At 40.8% G+C, this 22,185-nt stretch overlaps 1 protein-coding gene across 3 annotated transcripts in view; it reads left to right on the forward strand.

The window, feature by feature from the left end:
* Window positions 1–22,185, forward strand: part of LOC126236473 (cleavage and polyadenylation specificity factor subunit 1) — a 328,004-nt gene that overhangs the window by 238,392 nt on the left and 67,427 nt on the right. For all 3 annotated transcript variants that reach the window (XM_049945805.1, XM_049945806.1, XM_049945807.1), the window contains 2 exons: window positions 4,961–5,113; window positions 17,395–17,580. In XM_049945805.1, coding sequence (XP_049801762.1) covers window positions 4,961–5,113; window positions 17,395–17,580 — 339 coding nt within the window. The remainder of the gene's footprint in view (window positions 1–4,960; window positions 5,114–17,394; window positions 17,581–22,185) is intronic.

Consider the following 22,185-nt stretch of genomic DNA (forward strand, 5'->3'; position numbering starts at 1 on the left):
AATTGGCTAGGTGTGACCCAGTACATCACTTGTTTTACAATTCCATTCATTAATAGCCAGTGAAATTGCTCATGTTCCCATTGACGGGTTCTCTCCAATATGATGCAGTACGGCCTCTTCCGGTTTGGGTGTGCAGTGTCTTCTTGGAGCACCACAGTCACGCATGCTGACAGTGAACCCTTTCTTGAAGCTGTTGTCTAATTTTGGTGAAAATGGTATACGATGTAGTCAGGCATTGTGGAGAATGTTAAAGGTGATGAGCAGCTCTTCCATTACTGTGAGCTTTGCCACTCAGAAGGATCAGATCAATGAATTCTGGAAATGTATACTCAACCACATTGTTCTAACACTCACAGACATGTGAATGAGCCTCGAATCAGGTCACAGAGAAGTAGGATAGGCATCAAATGACTTCAGCTGATGTGACGTAACCCCCCCCCCTCCCCCCCAACCATGATTATCGTGTTGCATACCTACCCTTCAAACATGCTTTCAAACGGTTGTACCACAGAAATTGTATTTTTTCAGGCATGGATTCCTATTCAAAATGTTATATACTCACTCTCCTCTACAAGTCCTAGAAGTTTGTAATGGGAATTTCCGAACACTTTGTCGATGTATGTGTTTTTCTCAACAACCTTCCTTAAAAACAAGAACGACCTGCATATGTTTCAATCACTAGGAACACATCACTTCTCCAATGACCTATGGTAGACTGCTGCTAGAAGAGAAGCAAATTCTTTTGCATACTGTATGTATAATTGTTTGCCTATCCCATTAGGTTCAATCAACTTCTTTCCCACAATCACTTACTTCTGTTTCAATCATTTTGACATTTGTGCAACAATTGAGAGAAGGAACTACATTGTGACCTTTCTCAGTGGAACAGTTTTAAAAATGGAATTTTGTTTTTTGACCTGTCTATCATCCTGTGTCTCAATGCCATTTTGGTCGCTGAATGTCTGGGCATATAGCTTTGATCCATGAGCTGGTTTAATGTAAGACCAAAAGTTTTTAGAATTTTCTATCACATCGGCAGACAGAGTTTTCCTTTAGAATCTGTTGAACATTACACTCATGTTTCACATGTGGCTGTCATTGCACTAATTTTGGTTTGGTTCAGTATTTGTTGATGTACCTGGTTTTGGCTGCATTTACATGTGTGTTGTAGCTGTCCTTACCTTTGGGGCAGCTTTAACATTGCTGTCAAACCATGATGGGTGTTTCCCACCCCTCCTTAGCACATACATGTTAACATGGATTATACAGCTGACTTGAATTTGTCCAATTGTACACAACCATTTCCGTCTCAGTGATAAATTTTTGAGGTGACTGCTCTGGTAATGTGAAATCTTTTTCTTGTCGCACTTACAAACAAGAATCTTTTCCTACCTTTCTTTAAGTTTCTATTCACTATTCACACCCATAGTCAGTCTGCTCTCTATTAACTGAGCCAAAAAGCTGAATTCCAGCAACCTAAGTCATCACAAGATATGTGTATGAGATGATCCTTCAGATGCATAGACAGGACCAAAAAAAGCACATGGAAGTTCGTCTGGATGTGGTGGACCAATATGAGGCTCAAGGTGACAATTTTCTAACACTATAATGGTTGGAAATGAGACATGGCGTAATCACTACAGACTGAAATCCATAAGGCAGTTCATTGAGTGACGACTTATAATTGTCTAGTAAAGACACAGCCGTTTGTGGGCAGAAAGTGAGGTGCGGACAGGGATAGGCAGGATATACACTCCTGGAAATTGAAATAAGAACACCGTGAATTCATTGTCCCAGGAAGGGGAAACTTTATTGACACATTCCTGGGGTCAGATACATCACATGATCACACTGACAGAACCACAGGCACATAGACACAGGCAACAGAGCATGCACAATGTCGGCACTAGTACAGTGTATATCCACCTTTCGCAGCAATGCAGGCTGCTATTCTCCCATGGAGACGATCGTAGAGATGCTGGATGTAGTCCTGTGGAACGGCTTGCCATGCCATTTCCACCTGGCGCCTCAGTTAGACCAGCGTTCGTGCTGGACGTGCAGACCGCGTGAGACGACGCTTCATCCAGTCCCAAACATGCTCAATGGGGGACAGATCCGGAGATCTTGCTGGCCAGGGTAGTTGACTTACACCTTCTAGAGCACGTTGGGTGGGTGGCACGGGATACATGCGGACGTGCATTGTCCTGTTGGAACAGCAAGTTCCCTTGCCGGTCTAGGAATGGTAGAACGATGGGTTCGATGACGGTTTGGATGTACCGTGCACTATTCAGTGTCCCCTCGACGATCACCAGTGGTTACGGCCAGTGTAGGAGATCGCTCCCCACACCATGATGCCGGGTGTTGGCCCTGTGTGCCTCGGTCGTATGCAGTCCTGATTGTGGCGCTCACCTGCACGGCGCCAAACACGCATACGACCATCATTGGCACCAAGGCAGAAGCGACTCTCATCGCTGAAGACGACACGTCTCCATTCGTCCCTCCATTCACGCCTGTCGCGACACCACTGGAGGCGGGCTGCACGATGTTGGGGCGTGAGCGGAAGACGGCCTAACGGTGTGCGGGACCGTAGTTCAGCTTCATGGAGACGGTTGCGAATGGTCCTCGCCGATACCCCAGGAGCAACAGTGTCCCTAATTTGCTGGGAAGTGGCGGTGCGGTCCCCTACGGCACTGCGTAGGATCCTACGGTCTTGGCGTGCATCCGTGCGTCGCTGCGGTCCGGTCCCAGGTCGACGGGCACGTGCACCTTCCGCCGACCACTGGCGACAACATCGATGTACTGTGGAGACCTCACGCCCCACGTGTTGAGCAATTCGGCGGTACGTCCACCCGGCCTCCCGCATGCCCACTATACGCCCTCGCTCAAAGTCCGTCAACTGCACATACGGTTCACGTCCACGCTGTCGCGGCATGCTACCAGTGTTAAAGACTGCGATGGAGCTCCGTATGCCACGGCAAACTGGCTGACACTGACGGCGGCGGTGCACAAATGCTGCGCAGCTAGCGCCATTCGACGGCCAACACCGCGGTTCCTGGTGTGTCCGCTGTGCCGTGCGTGTGATCATTGCTTGTACAGCCCTCTCGCAGTGTCCGGAGCAAGTATGGTGGATCTGACACACCGGTGTCAATGTGTTCTTTTTTCCATTTCCAGGAGTGTAGTTACTTTCATTGTTTTGGAGCTGAAGCAACTATCGAGTCAGAATTTTACAAGGCGACGATCTTTAGGCTGGAAACACAAATTTCCAGGCAGGACAGAAAAGACAAACTTCCACTTCGAACGTAATTCCAAGCTTCACTACAGTTTTGTGACCATTAAACTAATTTCCAAATTTTGTTGGACTTTCCTACCACATACATTGTACAGTCCTGATTTAACACATTGAGACGTAAATCTTTTTGCCGTAACAGTTGGTTGTGACTGTGTGGAAAAATTACTATTAGCAGAAATCTTGCTCTATTTAACTATATTATTATGTTTTCTGTATCTACAGTTTCCATGAAAATGGATTGGAGGCTTTACTTTTAGAATAGTTGTGGGATGTTTCCAAGGATGCTTCTGCAGTTAATAAAAACTCTACTGTAACATTGTCTTTCTCGGCTCTACCATTATGAATGCTGCTCTCGGTAATAAGTGGGGTGTAAAATCATTCCTCTCTGAAATTAGAATGGAATATATCAGGTCTGTGGGATGACTTCTGTATCCTAAAAACTAATGGAGGTCAAGGATTTACATCTAAGATCATCACAGAATAGGTTGAGCCTCTGGTTGAACCCTTCCACTTGGCTCCAAACCAGAGGATTCTCCACACTTTGATCGAGACCGCGTGGCAAGCATATGGGCTTGATAATGGCCTTCCTTCCTATTCTGCCTGCTGTTTCTGTAAGAGACTCTATTATCTGTCTAAAGTTTGAGTTCCCAATGGCAGCAAAACCAGTCTCTGCACTAGTCCTGACCTCTTAAGGAAGACTGGCCATGTCCCAACAGACAATGCATTCCGTACTGGCTCTGATGTATTTTCAACAATGGACAAGACTTGAAACCAGTTTTTGAGATATATGGGGCAGGCATGTGGTCAGTACCACCTTTCACCTTCTGCCCAGAGATTCACGATAACAGCATTGTTCAGTATACACACCCAGATGAATGTGGACTAACCAGCCAACCATATTGAAAGGTACTGTGTCATTGGGGATCACAGTCGACACTATAGGAATGAATCAAAAGTGTGATAACCTTTGCTCCAGATGCCTCAGTGCCACTGTAGCCAAGGGCACTGGCCTGAAGCTTGTTATCACGGTCAATGCAATTTTCAACTGTTCCTGGACTGACCAGTTTCTCCTGGATCCACACATAACAAGCAAAATCTGTATTGGTCTTGAACCTGTACAACTAAGAACATCACCCTAACCCAAAAAGTCATTTATGGAATCTTAAGTTCTGCTGCTATGCTGGTTCTGACTTAAGTAATTGCTGCTCAGCACAGATACTATTCTCTTAATCTCAGAAACAAGACTCTGCAGCTGGAGCTCTAAAGCTAAAAAGCCTTTTGTTATTAAACAAATTCTCATAATTTACTTTTCCGATTTCCTGCTTTAGCTTTCCAGTTTTGCGTCTATTTCCATTTCTTACTTATCTGTGATCACTTAAAATGGTTTAGTACAGGCATTGCACACACACACACACACACACACACATGCATGCAAGCACACAGACTGTCTCTGGATGCTGGGGCCCAGCTGTGTACTCATTTCTGTATTGATAGAGTGACACTTAAAAGGTGAAAACTGTTAACAGATGAAGTGTTTCTGAATGTTTTATTTCAGGATGAAACACATTTTATTACATTTAGGTTAAATGTATGGTATAATTTCTGTATTAAATAAATAATTGATATTTTCTAAAGAAATTGGCCCGTTAACAAATTTATTTTCTTTTATAGGTGTTTGTATGTGGTCCATACCCCCATTGGCTGTTTCTCACATCGAGAGGAGAACTTCGAACACATCCAATGAGTATTGATGGAGCTGTCACTTGCTTTGCACCATTTCATAATATTAATTGTCCACAAGGATTCCTCTATTTCAATAGAAAGGCAAGTTTACGTAGTACTCAGGTTCACGTAAATTATACTTCAGTTATTCTACCTATTCTGTAAAATTCATGTTATTAATATAAAAGCTGCTGTCAAAGATTCTCTGCCTTGTTTCTTTAGTTTGTTATCATTGCTTTAGTTTGACATTGTACTTGTGATCTTGACAGCATTGGCAAGTAGCTTTACTCTTGAGGTCACACATCATGGTAATAAAGTTCCTAATCATGTTGTGACTTTCTCCTGCTGTATTTCTTCATTGATAGTCCTCGGTGTCTACATACTGCATTGTTATACTGGCTGGAAAATGGGGGGTGGGGGGGGGGTGGAAGTTCAACACTGACCATTGTAAATGACATAGTCAACAATTACACAGTTGCATTTTACAGTTCTTTACTTTCACTGTTCGCAACTCTAATATTGCACAGTTTTATGGCCAGTTCACTACTGGTAAATTAACCTCATTAATAGCTTGCAGGCAAACATCAGCATACTGCTAAATTAGTTTGCTGTTGAACCACTATGAGCAGTAAATATCGAACCACACAGTTCAGTTCTTGCAGAGTAATAAGGTATGTGTGACAGTGTTTCTCAAATAAATTGAACAGACACAGTCATTGTTTTAACACATGGCCTATCTGTGTTACACTAATTCCACTGTTAAGTTGATTCGTTATTGTCTCACTAACTAATACAGACTTCCCATCTGAAAATCGGCTGTGGACTCAGTGGCGGATTTACGTATAGGCCCATTAGGCATGGGCCTAGAGGTGGCACCTTAAGGGGGGTGGCATTTTTTGCTCTGTACTCATTTTAATCTTTTACATTTTAAAATAACTGCACTTACAAATGACAAAGTTTTTTAATATTGTTAAACAACTTAAATAAGCCTTAAGAACAGAATTCAACAATACAAGCTTGAAAATATACACAGTTTACTTGGTGTCTGAATGGAAATTTAACAGTGGGTTTCCTATGGTATCACCTTCATGATTGTTCAAAATATTTTGAAGTAAGGTGTCAGGACGGCAGTCTACAATACATTGTTTGAGACATTATTATTCTGAGAATGTTGTCAGCTTCTACTTAACCCTACCATATTTACCTCGTGAAAATACCGGGACCTCTGAAAAGCTGCGATAAACTAATCAGCAGTTTCTTTAATACTGTAACATGTGTGAGCTTCAGAATGTAAAACCCGACTCTGTTTAAATTTCTTGTAGAAGTTATGGGAAAGTATCAAATCAACCCTTCATTATTGTAATTAATGTGAAAGCTCTATGGTCTTCAATATCTGAGCTTCAATTTAATGACACCCGTTTAACAAAACATGTTGATATTGGGAATGTTTTACATTTTAAAACACATGTTTATACAAAAAGAACATAAACAGAATATCTCATAACGTGTGAAATACACTTCACAGCAGTTTAAAAATTTTATTTATTTAATTACTTAGAAAGAAACCAACTTTGATTTGTCTCATTTATTGTGGTGCAGTGTACACGATATCAAAGTTCCCACTCTTTGCAATTGAATAGTATGTGGCATTGCAAATTTTATATTAAAAACTTCTTAACTACACTTTTTTTCTTCGAGGAAAGGTTATTTTTATTTTATGTTGGAACTAAAGTTGCATTTGCATGTAGACATAACAGTAGTGTTCACACGAATGACACAACACATTACATCAACTGCCAACAACAACACTTAAACTTTGTAGTCTGTCTTCTCTGCCCACAGAAACTGCTAAAATGTTATAAGAATAAGTGGGATAAGAATCGATCCAGCGTACCTCACAGCAAGAAATTACAAAAATTATTTCCTTTTTACACTCCTGGAAATGGAAAAAAGAACACATTGACACCGGTGTGTCAGACCCACCATACCTGCTCCGGACACTGCGAGAGGGCTGTACAAGCAATGATCACACGCACGGCACAGCGGACACACCAGGAACCGCGGTGTTGGCCGTCGAATGGCGCTAGCTGCGCAGCATTTGTGCACCGCCGCCGTCAGTGTCAGCCAGTTTGCCGTGGCATACGGAGCTCCATCGCAGTCTTTAACACTGGTAGCATGCCGCGACAGCGTGGACGTGAACCGTATGTGCAGTTGACGGACTTTGAGCGAGGGCGTATAGTGGGCATGCGGGAGGCCGGGTGGACGTCCCGCCGAATTGCTCAACACGTGGGGCGTGAGGTCTCCACAGTACATCGATGTTGTCGCCAGTGGTCGGCGGAAGGTGCACGTGCCCGTCGACCTGGGACCGGACCGCAGCGACGCACGGATGCACGCCAAGACTGTAGGATCCTACGCAGTGCCGTAGGGGACCGCACCGCCACTTCCCAGCAAATTAGGGACACTGTTGCTTCTGGGGTATCGGCGAGGACCATTCGCAACCGTCTCCATGAAGCTGGGCTACGGTCCCGCACACCGTTAGGCCGTCTTCTGCTCACGCCCCAAAATCGTGCAGCCCGCCTCCAGTGGTGTCGCGACAGGCGTGAATGGAGGGACGAATGGAGATGTGTCGTCTTCAGCGATGAGAGTCGCTTCTGCCTTGGTGCCAATGATGGTCGTACGCGTGTTTGGCGCCGTGCAGGTGAGCGCCACAATCAGGACTGCATACGACCGAGGCACACAGGGCCAACACCTGGCATCATGGTGTGGGGAGCGATCTCCTACACTGGCCGTACACCACTGGTGATCGTCGAGGGGACACTGAATAGTGCACGGTACATCCAAACCGTCATCGAACCCATCGTTCTACCTTTCCTAGACCGGCAAGGGAACTTGCTGTTCCAACAGGACAATGCACGTCCGCATGTATCCCGTGCCACCCAACGTGCTCTAGAAGGTGTAAGTCAACTACCCTGGCCAGCAAGATCTCCGGATCTGTCCCCCATTGAGCATGTTTGGGATTGGCTGAAGCGTCGTCTCACGCGGTCTGCACGTCCAGCACGAACGCTGGTCCAACTGAGGCGCCAGGTGGAAATGGCATGGCAAGCCGTTCCACAGGACTACATCCAGCATCTCTACGATCGTCTCCATGGGAGAATAGCAGCCTGCATTGCTGCAAAAGGTGGATATACACTGTACTAGTGCCGACATTGTGCATGCTCTGTTGCCTGTGTCTATGTGCCTGTGGTTCTGTCAGTGTGATCATGTGATGTATCTGACCCCAGGAATGTGTCAATAAAGTTTCCCCTTCCTGGGACAATGAATTCACGGTGTTCTTATTTCAATTTCCAGGAGTGTATATTAGAAAGACAGTGTCAAGAATATTCAGAACATATTTCCGTCCCAGCTAAAATTCCGGCGATGCGGGAAGCAGAAGCCATAAAAGAGACTGTCCCATTTTCTTTACGAGATGAATTCCAGCCGGCAGGGGTGCTTCTATTGTTCACTGACAATAGAGAAACAGGCAACAATGAAATTAAATTATTCTGCATTGTCGTTCTTTCATAGCACACTTATGTCGAGTAAACTGAGTTGCTCAGTTCATCGCTCTGTGTTTAAAGGAAAAAACCTTGTGCTCGTGTGCCGTGTTTAAAGTAACAATCTTTTTGATCATGTGCGATGTAGTACTATTGGAACTGTATACAGTCTTTCTTTCTTTCCATTTACATTTTTTTCTTTTGTTTTGACTGTTGGTTGCCAATTTTGTAAGTGCCTTAACATGAATAACAGTAAAAAAAAAAAAAAAAAAGCAAAGGTGAAAAAAAGAAAAGTAAATTGTTTCTGATTTCGAGTTTCACGAAAAACTAAGTATCGAGTCAGACATTACAAAAAGAAATAACCTTGTTAGTGATGATCCTGCAGAATGAAGTGTCAATGAATCAAAAATTGACATTCTCTTGCAACATGGCATTAATTGAAATTGTAACGGTGATTTTTCTAATCCAAGACGATCAATAGGCGATAAAACCAGATATTTGAACAAAAATGTATTTTACCATAAATTTTTAAATGGTGAATCAACTTCGCCTGATTTTCTAGTATACTCCTGTAGCACCGGTGCCGTTTTTTGTGCACCATGTAAATTGTTCGAAGGTAAGGCCACAATTGCTACTAATGGTATTGCAGACTGGAAAAATATTTCTAATATTCTGCCTCACCATGAGAATTCACTTGAACATAAAAATTCTGAGTTGTCACTCTTAACAAGAAAAAAGTCACTTGGAACAATAGATAACCATTTCAGTCATATGTTGAGACAGAAAAAATGTACTGGCACAATGTGTTGAAAAGGGTGTTAGCAGTGGTGAAGAAGCTATCAAGTCGCGGACTTCCCCTACGTGGACATGTTGAAAGATTCCATTCATTACATAATGATCAATTTATGATGTCTGTTGAACTTATTGCTGAGTTTGATCCTTTTCTCGCAGAGCACATTGAACAATATGGAAATCCAGGGCAGGGCTATACAAGTTATCTTTCTTCAACAATCTGTGATGAAATAATAGAGCTTCTTTCTGAACGAATAAAGAGAAGTATCATAAGTGAATTAAGACAGGCCCAATATTTCTCTATAATAGTCGATTCTACTGCAGACATTTCATATGTTGATCAATTATCTTTCATATTAAGTTATGCGAACGAGAATGGTAAACCTGTTGAACGCTTCCTTCTGTTTTTACCAAACCCAGGACACAAGTCCGAAAACTTAGCTGAGGCTGTACTAAAAGTCCTGTCTACAAATTCCATTGATATTACAGACTGTAGAGGCCAGTCATATGACAATGCAAGCAATATGTGAGGAACCTACAGTGGTTTGCAGGCACACATTAAAGAACGAAATCCGAAAGCGCATTATGTGCCTTGTGCAGCACACTCTTTGTATTTAGTTGGCACTATGCTGCAAGCTGTTGTCGGGAAGCATGTTCATTTTTCAATGTACTGCTAAACCTTTATAATTTTTTCTCTGCTTCTACACAGTGCAGGGATAGACCTATTTCCTTCATGAAACCAGGAATCAAAACGGTAAAAATTTTATCAAAAACACATTGGTCAGCAAGAGAGGAAGCACGTGCAAGTCTGTATGAAAACTGGGAGGGCGTTATCAATGCCCTCACACATATTGCCAATAGTATGTTTGAAAAACAACTTGTGCGAAATGAGGCTTCAGCTTTATTGAATCAACTCAGCAGACTAGAAACAATATTCATCATGACAGTTTGGAAGGACATACTCCAGAGTTTTAATAGTGTAAATCTGAAATTGCAAAGTGTAAATACTGATACTAAAATAGTACATTAATTATATGAATCACTTGTAGGGTTTATTGCACCTATTCGTTGGATGTTCGACTATTATAAAAATAAATCCATGTAGATTGTGACTGATATAGACTATGAATGCAGCCATAAAAGATCACGAAAACACAAACTTCATGACGACAAAGAAGCAGACTCTGAAGAAGTTTTTCTGACTGGAAGCAAAAAGAAGTTGAAACATTTCTCCCAGTACTGGACAGCTTGTACGCCACATTAGTGAGGAGGAAGGAAAGCTCTGGAACACTGTTGGACTCCTTCACAGTTTTCAGTAACCTTAAGAACAGTTCACTTGATGATATTGCTGAATGTGCAGCAAAACTGCAAGCGTCATATGACACAGATTTAGAGCCTTCTTTCCCTATTGAATGCATACGTTTTGCGGAACTTTTGAAATATTCTGAGATTAGTGATTACCAGTTGAAGTGAGTAATCCTGAAAGATTAGAGCTGATTACCTCAATTTCCTTTTTAATTTCGTTCTTCAGTTTATCCTTTAAGCTAGCAATGTCAGGTCTTACGCTATCAGTTTTATTTTCCACTCTCCTAATGTATTTTTTCATACTACTAATGTCTTCTTTCATACTCATACTATTCATATTTTGCATTAATATCACTTCCAATTTTCCATCTGCTGTAAACTTTTGCCCTTGCTGACTTTTCCTCCCCCTAGCCTTAAACATTTCACCCACTTCAGTACTGTTTTCGTCCATTTCACTCACATCACCACACAATGTATATGATGCTTTTATCATCTCATCTGCAATAGGACTTTCATCCCCATCATTCAAAGTTACATTCATGTTTGATTTATAACCATTATCAGACCTGTTAAGTCTTTCTGTTCATTTAAAAACTTAACCTCAACAGCTTTGTTATCAATCACATCACTCTCATGTTATCCATTCTCCCCCATCACACTGTTGTGTACTTTAAGGCCACTCATTATGTATCACTTAATATAAAACAGCTTTTGCTGTGAATTACCTTATTTTTATTCCCTCATCTCCTGCTGCTGCGGTTTTATCTCGATTCCTCATCTGCACAGTTACTGCAAGTTGTAATTTTCTTAGTGAGGCATCTTGTTTATCCCGGTTGGCTGTGTCCACCTGTATGCTGATTGGCTGCTTCTGTACTCAGTTGCTGCTTCCATAGAACCCACTCGCTGATTGGCTGTTCCATCTCCCTGTTTAATGGTGGCTATATCAGTTCTGATATTTCGAAAATAATTGAATGTCACACTTCCATAATATTGACTGTTCACTGTCCTTGACAAAATTCCAGTGCCACGTGTACCATGCACTCACATAGTTAAAATCACTGTATTTTTAAACCGTTCTTGAGGTGACTGTTCAATGTTCGCAAGTCTTTGTTTACTGTGTCCAAATATTGTCATAATAGACCTCACGCAAAAGGGCACCACAGGTGATGCTCTCCTTCTTTATTTCTTCGTTGATAGTCGTTGGAGTTAACGTACTGCATTGTTATACTGGCTGAAAAATGGGGGGAATGATGTAGCTGACAGTTGAGTTGCACAGTTGCATTTTACAGTTCTTTACTTTCACTGTTCACAATCCCCTATATTCCACAGTTATATGGCCAGTTCACTATGGTAAATGATAAACCTCACTAATAGCTTGCAGGCAAACATCAGCATACTGCTACATTAGTTTACTGTTGAACATCTATGAGCAGTAAATACCTAACCACACAGTTCACAGTACTTGCAGAATAATAAGGTATGTGTGGCAGTTTTTCTGAAATAAATTGAACAGACACAGTCATTGTTTTAACACACGACCCATTTGTGTTACACTAATTCCACTGTTAAGTTAATGCATTATTGTCACACCAGATTATACAGACTTCCTGTCTGAAAATCGGCCGTGGACTGATTGTCTGAGGACCAAAAATCAGGCCTTTATATATCCTCACAATAATAGGTACTCAAACTATACAATGTTCTATGTTTCATTTACAGAAACTGCAATTAAAACATAACTCATTCAACTAAATGAATACATCAAAAAATTTGTCCTTTTTAACGGTTCCTTCTATCACAAAGGTTAGGATGAATTATTTATTTAAATAATGAAATTAACAGATATAGTTATGCAAACAATGCTTTTGACAAACCTGGTGATTATTTTTCGAATTAATTAAGGGCTGGCTTTGCTAATATGTTTTCGAATGGAACCAAATAAATACTTAAAGAATACTAGTAGTTCTTCTTCCAAATGTTTATAATTGGTACAGAATTTATATTTGTTTATAAGTCAACAATAGAATTTAAGTTACGAAACAATTACTGATTTCACCCTATAACAAAAGATATTAACTAAGAATAGTGGAAAAAACTTAGGAAATTGATTATATACACAAAACTAAGCACAAAATTAGACCTGGTTGTCTATTCCTTAAGACTGAGAGCCAGCCTTTCTCTTTTATGGAAATTCAGATTATACTCATGTATGTTAATGGTAATTAGGCAAAAATGAAAATAAAATGAATTTAAGGAGGCAGATGGCAAAACGAGAGAGGAAGTAAAAAGATCCCAGCTGGCTTAGTCACGGTGTGCCTAAGTGACACACGTCCTATCAAACTCCAGCTGTCACTACTCCACATAAGTAAGTCAGTAACACATAAAAAATAATGAAAAGGGTTTTTGAACTGTAACAATTTGTGCTAGACACTGTATTAATTATACTTTAAGTTCATAGGAGTCCTTATGATGTCTGAAGTTAATTTACAGTACATCATTAGCATTCTCATGATTCCACAACTCCACTTGAGTTATTCATTACTTTCCTGATTCAGTCTAGTTACTGTAAAATATTATATGCTGTCTCATTTCATACAAAACCAGCATGTACCAACAATTATTAATGTCCATGCCTACTTTCCATGCTTTGGTGCTTAACTGTGCATGTTGCACTCACCTACAACTCACTCTGCAGACTCCTTCAGACCAACTGTTGTGCGCCAAGACAGTAGGTGCCCAGCCACTCCTATACCCAAACAATGAGGCATTCCCTGGGCTCTGGCCCAGCAGCGATGAGTAAGGATAAGACTCAGTATGTAAGAAATGTGTTGATGAAATGTACACTTATAAGTTCTAAGGAACTTGAAGGCTTCGTATCATAATGTGGAAAGAATAGTATTACCTACAAAATAAATTGAAAAAATGGAGAACCATTAAAATAAAAATCAGTAATAAAACTAAATACAAACAGGGCAACTATACACCTGATTAGTAATTGCAGAACTGTGTGTTAATGAGTGAACAACAGATTGTTAAAATTCAGTTGCAGCCTGTGGCCAAACAGTATGGTGGTGCAGTTTCCTCACCAAGAAATACATTAAGAAAGGAGAGAGAATTAGTGCACTGCCCAGGCTTTTGTAATGCATGATATAAACAATCACTTACTCTTGTCACTGCAGCAACTCGTAATAATACTAAAAGGCGTAGGCCTACACAGGAGAAAGTATGTATATGAAAAAATTTCTCTCTTCCATAAATAACAGAGAGTGATGTTCTAAGTTTCTTTGCTTTCAAAAACCAGTAGCATTCAGTAGCAGCTCTGAAAGAAGTTCTGAAAAACTGGAAGAGTAAGTGAGGAATTTCTGTGGTAAAGGAAGAGAGGTTGCAAATAGGTACCCAATGAACTTGATTTTTTTTCTTCCATCCTGACTTATAATGTTGCATAATTATTTTGTTCTCCCACCAGATTATATGTCAGTACTCCATCTTCAGTGCTCCCTCTTTTGTGATACTTGTCCAAATCTCTTGAATTTTCATTCACTCCTTCCCTAATTTTTGTAATGTCACACTCAAAAGCTATTAGCTGATTTTGTGTGCAAGTTGTGACAGTGTCCCTTTTCTGTAACTGATTATACAAAATACCCACTGGAGTCATAATTTTATAAAAAAAAAAAACGAGAGCCGGAAAATGAGCCTTGCATCCTTTAAAATCACTACTGCTGAGCTGCAGGTTTTTAAAATGGTGTTTTCATTACACAGTTTTTCCCGATTGCTCATATTACTCAAGCACTTGATAATATCTTCCCTTTATTCGAAAAGTGTTGAAACTCCTTGACTGGGAATTCCATTGAGTAGGCACTGAACATCACAGTCATTTTTGTACTGTTTCGTCGAGAATTGCTGTTCTCTGTGGAGGTGTTGAAAAGAAGTTGTGAAGTCCCTAAAGTTTAGTAAACAATATTTGCACATTTTATTTATTGAAGTGGCTTTAAGCGTAATGAGATTCAGCCAATGGGCATAATAGTGAACACACGGAGCATTGGAAGACTTTTGCTTAACATAACCTGTGTTCCACCTGACAAGTCACTCACGATGGTTGCACCATCATATGTTTGAGCAATTAGTTTGTGTGGACAGTTTGCCAAGCAGGACTGGGCATCATGTTTTTCTGATGCTATGACATCCCATAATTTTCCAACTGGTTGGTCATTAATGATTTACCTGTGCACAATAACAATCTGGAAAACGCAAGCTACATCACTGGTTTCATCAGCTTATTACAGCCAAAAATGCCCCATCTTTTAATTTCCTTTTGCCAGACTTGAAGTATGTGTTGGAGGAGTTCATATTAAATGGTTTTGGAGGTGCATTTGAAAACTGTTCTCTTTCTAAATGTGATTTAATATAGAGTCTAATTCTGCACTAAAATTAATCAGTGTGTGAAAAATGCCAGGACTGGAAGCTGATACATTCTCATCATGTCCTCTAAGGGCAACTTCAGCACACCATAGACATGTATACAGTTAATAATTAGAAGTTAGTATGTACCTATTATTGGTAACTTTTGGTTGTGTAATGCCATGGCTCCTTTGTGTATCCATTGTCTAATTGGGTAGTTACGTTTTCATTGCCTAGACTTGCCAGATTCAAAACATTATTCGCATGGACTGAAGAAAATTCATGTTCCCTAATTTTGTCATGGAGGTGTTGAATGTCATAGAATCTGCCTTCAGTCCATGAAAGCTCTCCTCCAAATAATAGGCAAGGAAAACAATATAAGGTATTTTTCAAATCAAAGCCACACAGCCATTCATACGTGCTGCACAGTCCAGAGTTAAATTTTCTATTGAACTGATGACTTTTCATTCAAACTATCTGCAAAATTGTCATAACAGGAGTCGGCCTACTGACTCGCTTGATTTCTAATTTTTCTTCAAAGTTCCATAAATTGAAGGGTTCAGAGAGCAAGGGAATCACCTGCTGCATTATCTCACATAGTTACTTGTTACTTGAACCTTAAAACTCGCTGTAGCACACACTGGAGTAACAAACACAGCGCACGGTAAATAGTTACTTCATTTGCAGTTAGAGTGAACTGGTACGGGAATGTGAGAATCCCACTGCTTTGTTTGCAGACCTGACAGTCCTTGTTCTCTTCGGGGAGTTCGAACTCTGTTTCTTTGGGTGGCATGGTGGCTCAGATAAGGTGTTTATTCAGCTGGTGGCACATTATATGATAACATTGTTGCCAAACATTGGCTCTGCAACATGCATCCCCCCCCCACCCCCACCCCCACCCACCCAGCCCAAGACAACCTATTCTGCGTTTGCAAGTGCAGTACAACCCCAAGGTGCCATCAGCACAATTCCTCTTATCTCGGTTGCATTCAGTGCTTAATGCCAGATCCTGGACATTTCAAAAGAAATATTTGTGAATGGCACGCTACTACTCCACTTGTATAGAAAGCTCAAAAAGCAAACATAGTTAGCAAAGACCTGTACAGCAGTCGCCCCTGTTAGAACTGGTGTTCTGAAAATGGATTGTCTGAAGTGAAGTGAAGTGAAGTGAAGTGAAGTGAAGTGAAGTGCATGTCAGAACTCAAGTATCAACAAATGGACTGAGGAATCAATCATATAATAAATGTGAGGTAGAAAACTATTCCTCTAGCTTGTGGACCATTATGTTCTTCCTGGAAACTAGGATTTTTTTTCCTGTTGTAAGTTTTTCCATCAGTGGTGGTGAGAATGGTGCCTCGTTCAAAAAGCTTGCCCTACATTTAGCAGTCTTAAACAGTGCAATAAAAGCAATGTAATCTTAATAGTGGATATATCAGTATCATTCTCTCTCTCTCTCTCTCTCTCTCTCTCTCTCTCTCTCTCTCCTTTTTTCCTGATCCTAACTAACCTTTTCATTCACTGTATGGGTGATAAGGTTTAGTACAGGCAAGGGCAGTCTTTGGGGACCAGTGGGCCTAATTCACATACTTTCCTGAATTTGCGGGCTGCCTCATTATGTTGCACGACGGCAGTACTTGTAGTGTGTAAAGTCAAAAATGAAGCATTCATGACTTTAATGTTTACAGCGTGAGTCGCCAATATGAATGGCACACCTATCTCAATATATCACACCAACAAATTACATCTCAAAACTTTCATTTTTGAAAATACATTCATTTTATTTTCATCCCATCAGCTGTTTACATTTATTTACATATCAGTCTTTACTTATGATGTTTCACAACAGCTGTCTTACCATCAGTTTCAACAGCAGCAGTGTTCCAATTCATCCAAAATGGACAAGAATTATTTGCTAATGTTAATATGAGAAAAAAATAGAAAAACGCAATACACCAATGAAATAGGCAACCCCAGTCGACAAACAACAAGAGTAGCTTTGAAAAATTCTCACGTGAGCCGTACTGAGACCAGTCACGGGCTGATTCCGGCCCGTAGGCCACCAGTTGCCCAACCAGGGTTTAGTGCAGTGCTAAGAGACAATTATAATAATGACTTTAAGGCTGTATGTAACCAAAAATTTTAGTAATACTGTGTCATAAAAATGAATTAATTCATTACTGGGGCGAACAGTAATTTGAGTCTTACTATAACACAATATGATATCTTTTTGCGTTATCTGTGCAAAGTTCAATTTGCTGTGTGTGTGTGTGTGTGTGTGTGTGTGTGAAAAATGCAGAAATAGCAGCAGAAATAATAATACATGTAACAAATTTAAAGTATCTTTTTCTTTAACAGGCTGAACTCCGTATCTGTGTGTTGCCTACTCATCTGTCATATGATGCACCATGGCCTGTTAGGAAAGTTCCATTACGGTGCACTCCTCACTTTGCTACATACCATCTGGAAAGCAAGACGTACTGTGTTGTTACAAGTTTAGCTGAGCCTACAAATAAATATTATAAGTTCAATGGGGAGGACAAGGTATGATCACTAACATGAACTTCAAAATATCTTATCATTTCATGTATCTTTACTGTCTAGCTAATGTCTGAAAACAAAACAAGTTTTTTTCACAATTGCTGACCAGTTTTTAATTGGCTGCAGATTTTGTGCATATTTATCTCAAAATGCCCACATCAGTATTTTTCTTCTTAATTTTTAAAATTCCTTTGTACTGTTTATCTATGTTTGAACCAACATCAATTATAAAACTATTACAGCATGCAATTGGTCAGTTCAGTACAGCACATCAAATATGCAAGTGGAAAAATGCCCATGGATAAGGAGAAGAAAGAAACATTAATATAATAGAGGTTTTTAATTCAGCCTACATTATGATCATCACCCAAATCCCTTAGCAGGATTGAAGGTCACTTTCTTGCATGGTGCAGATTTTGTGTAACTTGACCTAAATATTTGTTTTGAAAAAGGAAAACGGAAGTGACAAGGACAAGCCCAAGAGTTAAAAGAATTTTAATTAGATAATTGTTTGGGACAGAGAGGCAAGAGAATGAGATGGTGGGATTTTATTATGAATTTGATAGACAATAATTAATAGTAATCAAATCAACAAGTAGTTGCAGTCAGGGGTGATAGATGCCAGATAGAGAGAGGCATGAGAGATAAAAGCTGTAGCAGCAGCAGCAGCAGCAGTAATGATGATGATAATGATGACGATAATAAGACAGCATCAGAGTATGTTGCTGTTAGACGGTATGTAGAATTTTGTGACAAAGAAGACATGATAGGAAGGACAAATTTGACTAAGGGACTATTAATGAATTGCATACTGTATATAAATTAGGAAGTTATTTATTTAATGCTGCTAACTTTGCTTCATAGCCACTTATTTTCTGGCTTTCCAGTGAAATGTTTTATGTTTTTATAATTTTTCAGAAATTACACATGTGGACAATAGATTAGTAGCAGTTTGATGCAAGTGCTCAGGTAGAAAGTAATGACGACACGTAATTAGTCATCGAGTTGCCATGTTCCATTCAGTGGCTATCTTAGAATAGCTTACATTCAATGAAATAGGTCTTTTGACTTCTTATTTTGGCTTTGCCGAGTAAGATGCAGTATTCTGTTCAATCTCTCTGGAAATTTTCATCTGTTAGTATTTTTATATAATGTTATGTAAGTGTTGGATGTTGTCATTATATTTAAATATCTCTCTTGACCTACTGGTGTGTCACCACATTGCCATGATTTCTAGCTCGAGGAGGTAAAAATTCTTTTTAATAAACAGAGATACATGAACTCAAAGTTTGGCAAAAATCAAGTGTGACTATTCTTTCAATTATTTTGTCACAGCAGTAATTTTTTGATAGACTGTTGAGTCCCTTTAGTAATTCCATAGAGAAGTTACTTGTTATCAATCCCATCAAACGGAAGCAATAGTTAGCATTTTAAAAAACTGTTAATATGAGGGTTGGAATTTTAATAGTGGCAACTATTTATTTACAGCTCATACAAAATAGATACGTGTTTCAAAGTTTTACTGACCTTCAAAGTAGTCACTAGCATTGTGTATAATCCGTTGCCAGCAATGTGGAAGTCATAGGATACTTATGGCAGTGCCAGTTTTTTTGACAATTTGAGCAGTGCGGTCTGTTGCCCGACGAATATGTAGCAGTTCCGAAGCGAATGCCATGAAGTGTTTCCTTCCATTTAGAAACAGAGTTGAACTTACAAGGGCTTAAGTCAGTGGAATGCAGTAGGTGGTGTAGCACGTAGCAGCCCCATCAGTCAAACAAATCAGTAACAGCTTGCACTGTGTGTGCTTGAGCATTGTCCTGCAAAATGATGGTTAGGTCCTGCAGAAAGTGTCATCACTTCTGTCTCTAAGCTGGTCGTAGGTTGTGTTCCAAAAATGAACAGCATAGAGACAGAAGTGACGACACTTTCTGCAGGACCTGACCATCACTTTGCAGGACAACGCTCAAGCACATACAGTGCAAGCTATTACTGATTTATTTGACTGATGGGGCTGCTGCATGCTATACCACCTACTGCACTCCCCTGACTTAAGCCCTCGTAAGTTCAACTCGAAAGGAAAGAAACACTTCATGGCATTCACTTTAGAACTGCTACAAATTCGTCAGGCAAAAGACCATGCCACTCAAACTGTCAACACAACTTGTACTGCTAAGAGTATCCTACGACTTCCACATCGCTGGCAATGGGTTGTACACAATGCTGGTGACTACTTTGGATGTCAGTAAAACTTTAAAATGCATATTTGTTTTGTACGAGCTGTAAATATATAGTTGCCACTATTAAAGTTCTAACCCTCGTATGTAAACATACTATCAAAAATTTTTGGCTTTAAATCTGTGCATGCTTTGATATCCTATTGCAAAGTATTGTTAACTCCTATTTTCTTTATTTTTCTTTCTTTTCTAAAAAATATTCTGTTTATTTCAGAGACCTTCTCAATAAAATTTTAAAAAGCATTAAAATACACTCCTGGAAATGGAAAAAAGAACACATTGACATCGGTGTGTCAGACCCACCATACTTGCTCCGGACACTGCGACAGGGCTGTACAAGCAATGATCACACGCACGGCACAGCGGACACACCAGGAACCGCGGTGTTGGCCGTCGAATGGCGCTAGCTGCGCAGCATTTGTGCACCGCCGCCGTCAGTGTCAGCCAGTTTGCCGTGGCATACGGAGCTCCATCGCAGTCTTTAACACTGGTAGCATGCCGCGACAGCGTGTACGTGAACCGTATGTGCAGTTGACGGACTTTGAGCGAGGGCGTATAGTGGGCATGCGGGAGGCCGGGTGGACGTACCGCCGAATTGCTCAACATGTGGGGCGTGAGGTCTCCACAGTACATCGATGTTGTCGCCAGTGGTCGGCGGAAGGTGCACGTGCCCGTCGACCTGGGACCGGACCGCAGCGACGCACGGATGCACGCCAAGACCGTAGGATCCTACGCAGTGCCGTAGGGGACCGCACCGCCACTTCCCAGCAAATTAGGGACACTGTTGCTCCTGGGGTATCGGCGAGGACCATTCGCAACCGTCTCCATGAAGCTGGGCTACGGTCCCGCACACCGTTAGGCCGTCTTCCGCTCACGCCCCAACATCGTGCAGCCCGCCTCCAGTGGTGTCGCGACAGGCGTGAATGGAGGGACGAATGGAGACGTGTCGTCTTCAGCGATGAGAGTCGCTTCTGCCTTGGTGCCAATGATGGTCGTATGCGTGTTTGGCGCCGTGCAGGTGAGCGCCACAATCAGGACTGCATACGACCGAGGCACACAGGGCCAACACCCGGCATCATGGTGTGGGGAGCGATCTCCTACACTGGCCGTACACCACTGGTGATCGTCGAGGGGACACTGAATAGTGCACGGTACATCCAAACCGTCATCGAACCCATCGTTCTACCATTCCTAGACCGGCAAGGGAACTTGCTGTTCCAACAGGACAATGCACGCCCGCATGTATCCCGTGCCACCCAACGTGCTCTAGAAGGTGTAACTCAACTACCCTGGCCAGCAAGATCTCCGGATCTGTCCCCCATTGAGCATGTTTGGGACTGGATGAAGCGTCGTCTCACGCGGTCTGCACGTCCAGCACGAACGCTGGTCCAATTGAGGCGCCAGGTGGAAATGGCATGGCAAGCCGTTCCACAGGACTACATCCAGCATCTCTACGATCGTCTCCATGGGAGAATAGCAGCCTGCATTGCTGCGAAAGGTGGATATACACTGTACTAGTGCCGACATTGTGCATGCTCTGTTGCCTGTGTCTATGTGCCTGTGGTTCTGTCAGTGTGATCATGTGATGTATCTGACCCCAGGAATGTGTCAATAAAGTTTCCCCTTCCTGGGACAATGAATTCACGGTGTTCTTATTTCAATTTCCAGGAGTGTATTACTGCCAAATATCGTCATTTTAACAACTGTATTTTGCGTAAGAAACCTAAGAATATTTGTACAGAGTTTACATTCATTAATTTTACTATAGATTAGAATGTTTTATTCCGTTCACACAAATAAAATAGCCTTTCATTCATGACAAATTATTTCAGAAAAGTTCGAGAACAGTGTGACATCTATGTAATTTTGTGTGTCTTGTGGTTCAGCTTTGTGTTTGAAGGTTATCATTAGCAGTTTTAGATTTGTTAGGAATATTCCTGTGCTAAATGAAACATTCGTGATATTAGTTATCAGAAACTCTTCGTTGTTTGACCTTTTTTTAATGCGACCATATCTGAGATACCATCTGAATGACGGGATTATTCTTTTCTTTTCAAGTTCACTTATTTTCTTTAATTTTTTTATTTTTTACTATGTTTAATGACAATATATCGATTTTGGGGGTCTTTTACATCATTGTTTTGTATTCCAATTAATTTTTAATCAATCTTTGCAGTGTGCCTGTATATAATGTTCACAAAAATGTTAGTAATCTGTGTGGTGTCTTCAACAGTTTCCCCTTCACTTGTGCCTACATTATTATTAATAACTTTACAAATAATTTTGATTTGTTACGTTTATGTTATAATGTCAAGTTTAACACATATATTTCAGAACGACACAACACATATAAGTCACAGAGTAAGTTGACAAG

This window comes from Schistocerca nitens, chromosome 2 (genome assembly GCF_023898315.1).
Source record: "Schistocerca nitens isolate TAMUIC-IGC-003100 chromosome 2, iqSchNite1.1, whole genome shotgun sequence".
Classification (NCBI taxonomy): domain Eukaryota; kingdom Metazoa; phylum Arthropoda; class Insecta; order Orthoptera; family Acrididae; genus Schistocerca; species Schistocerca nitens.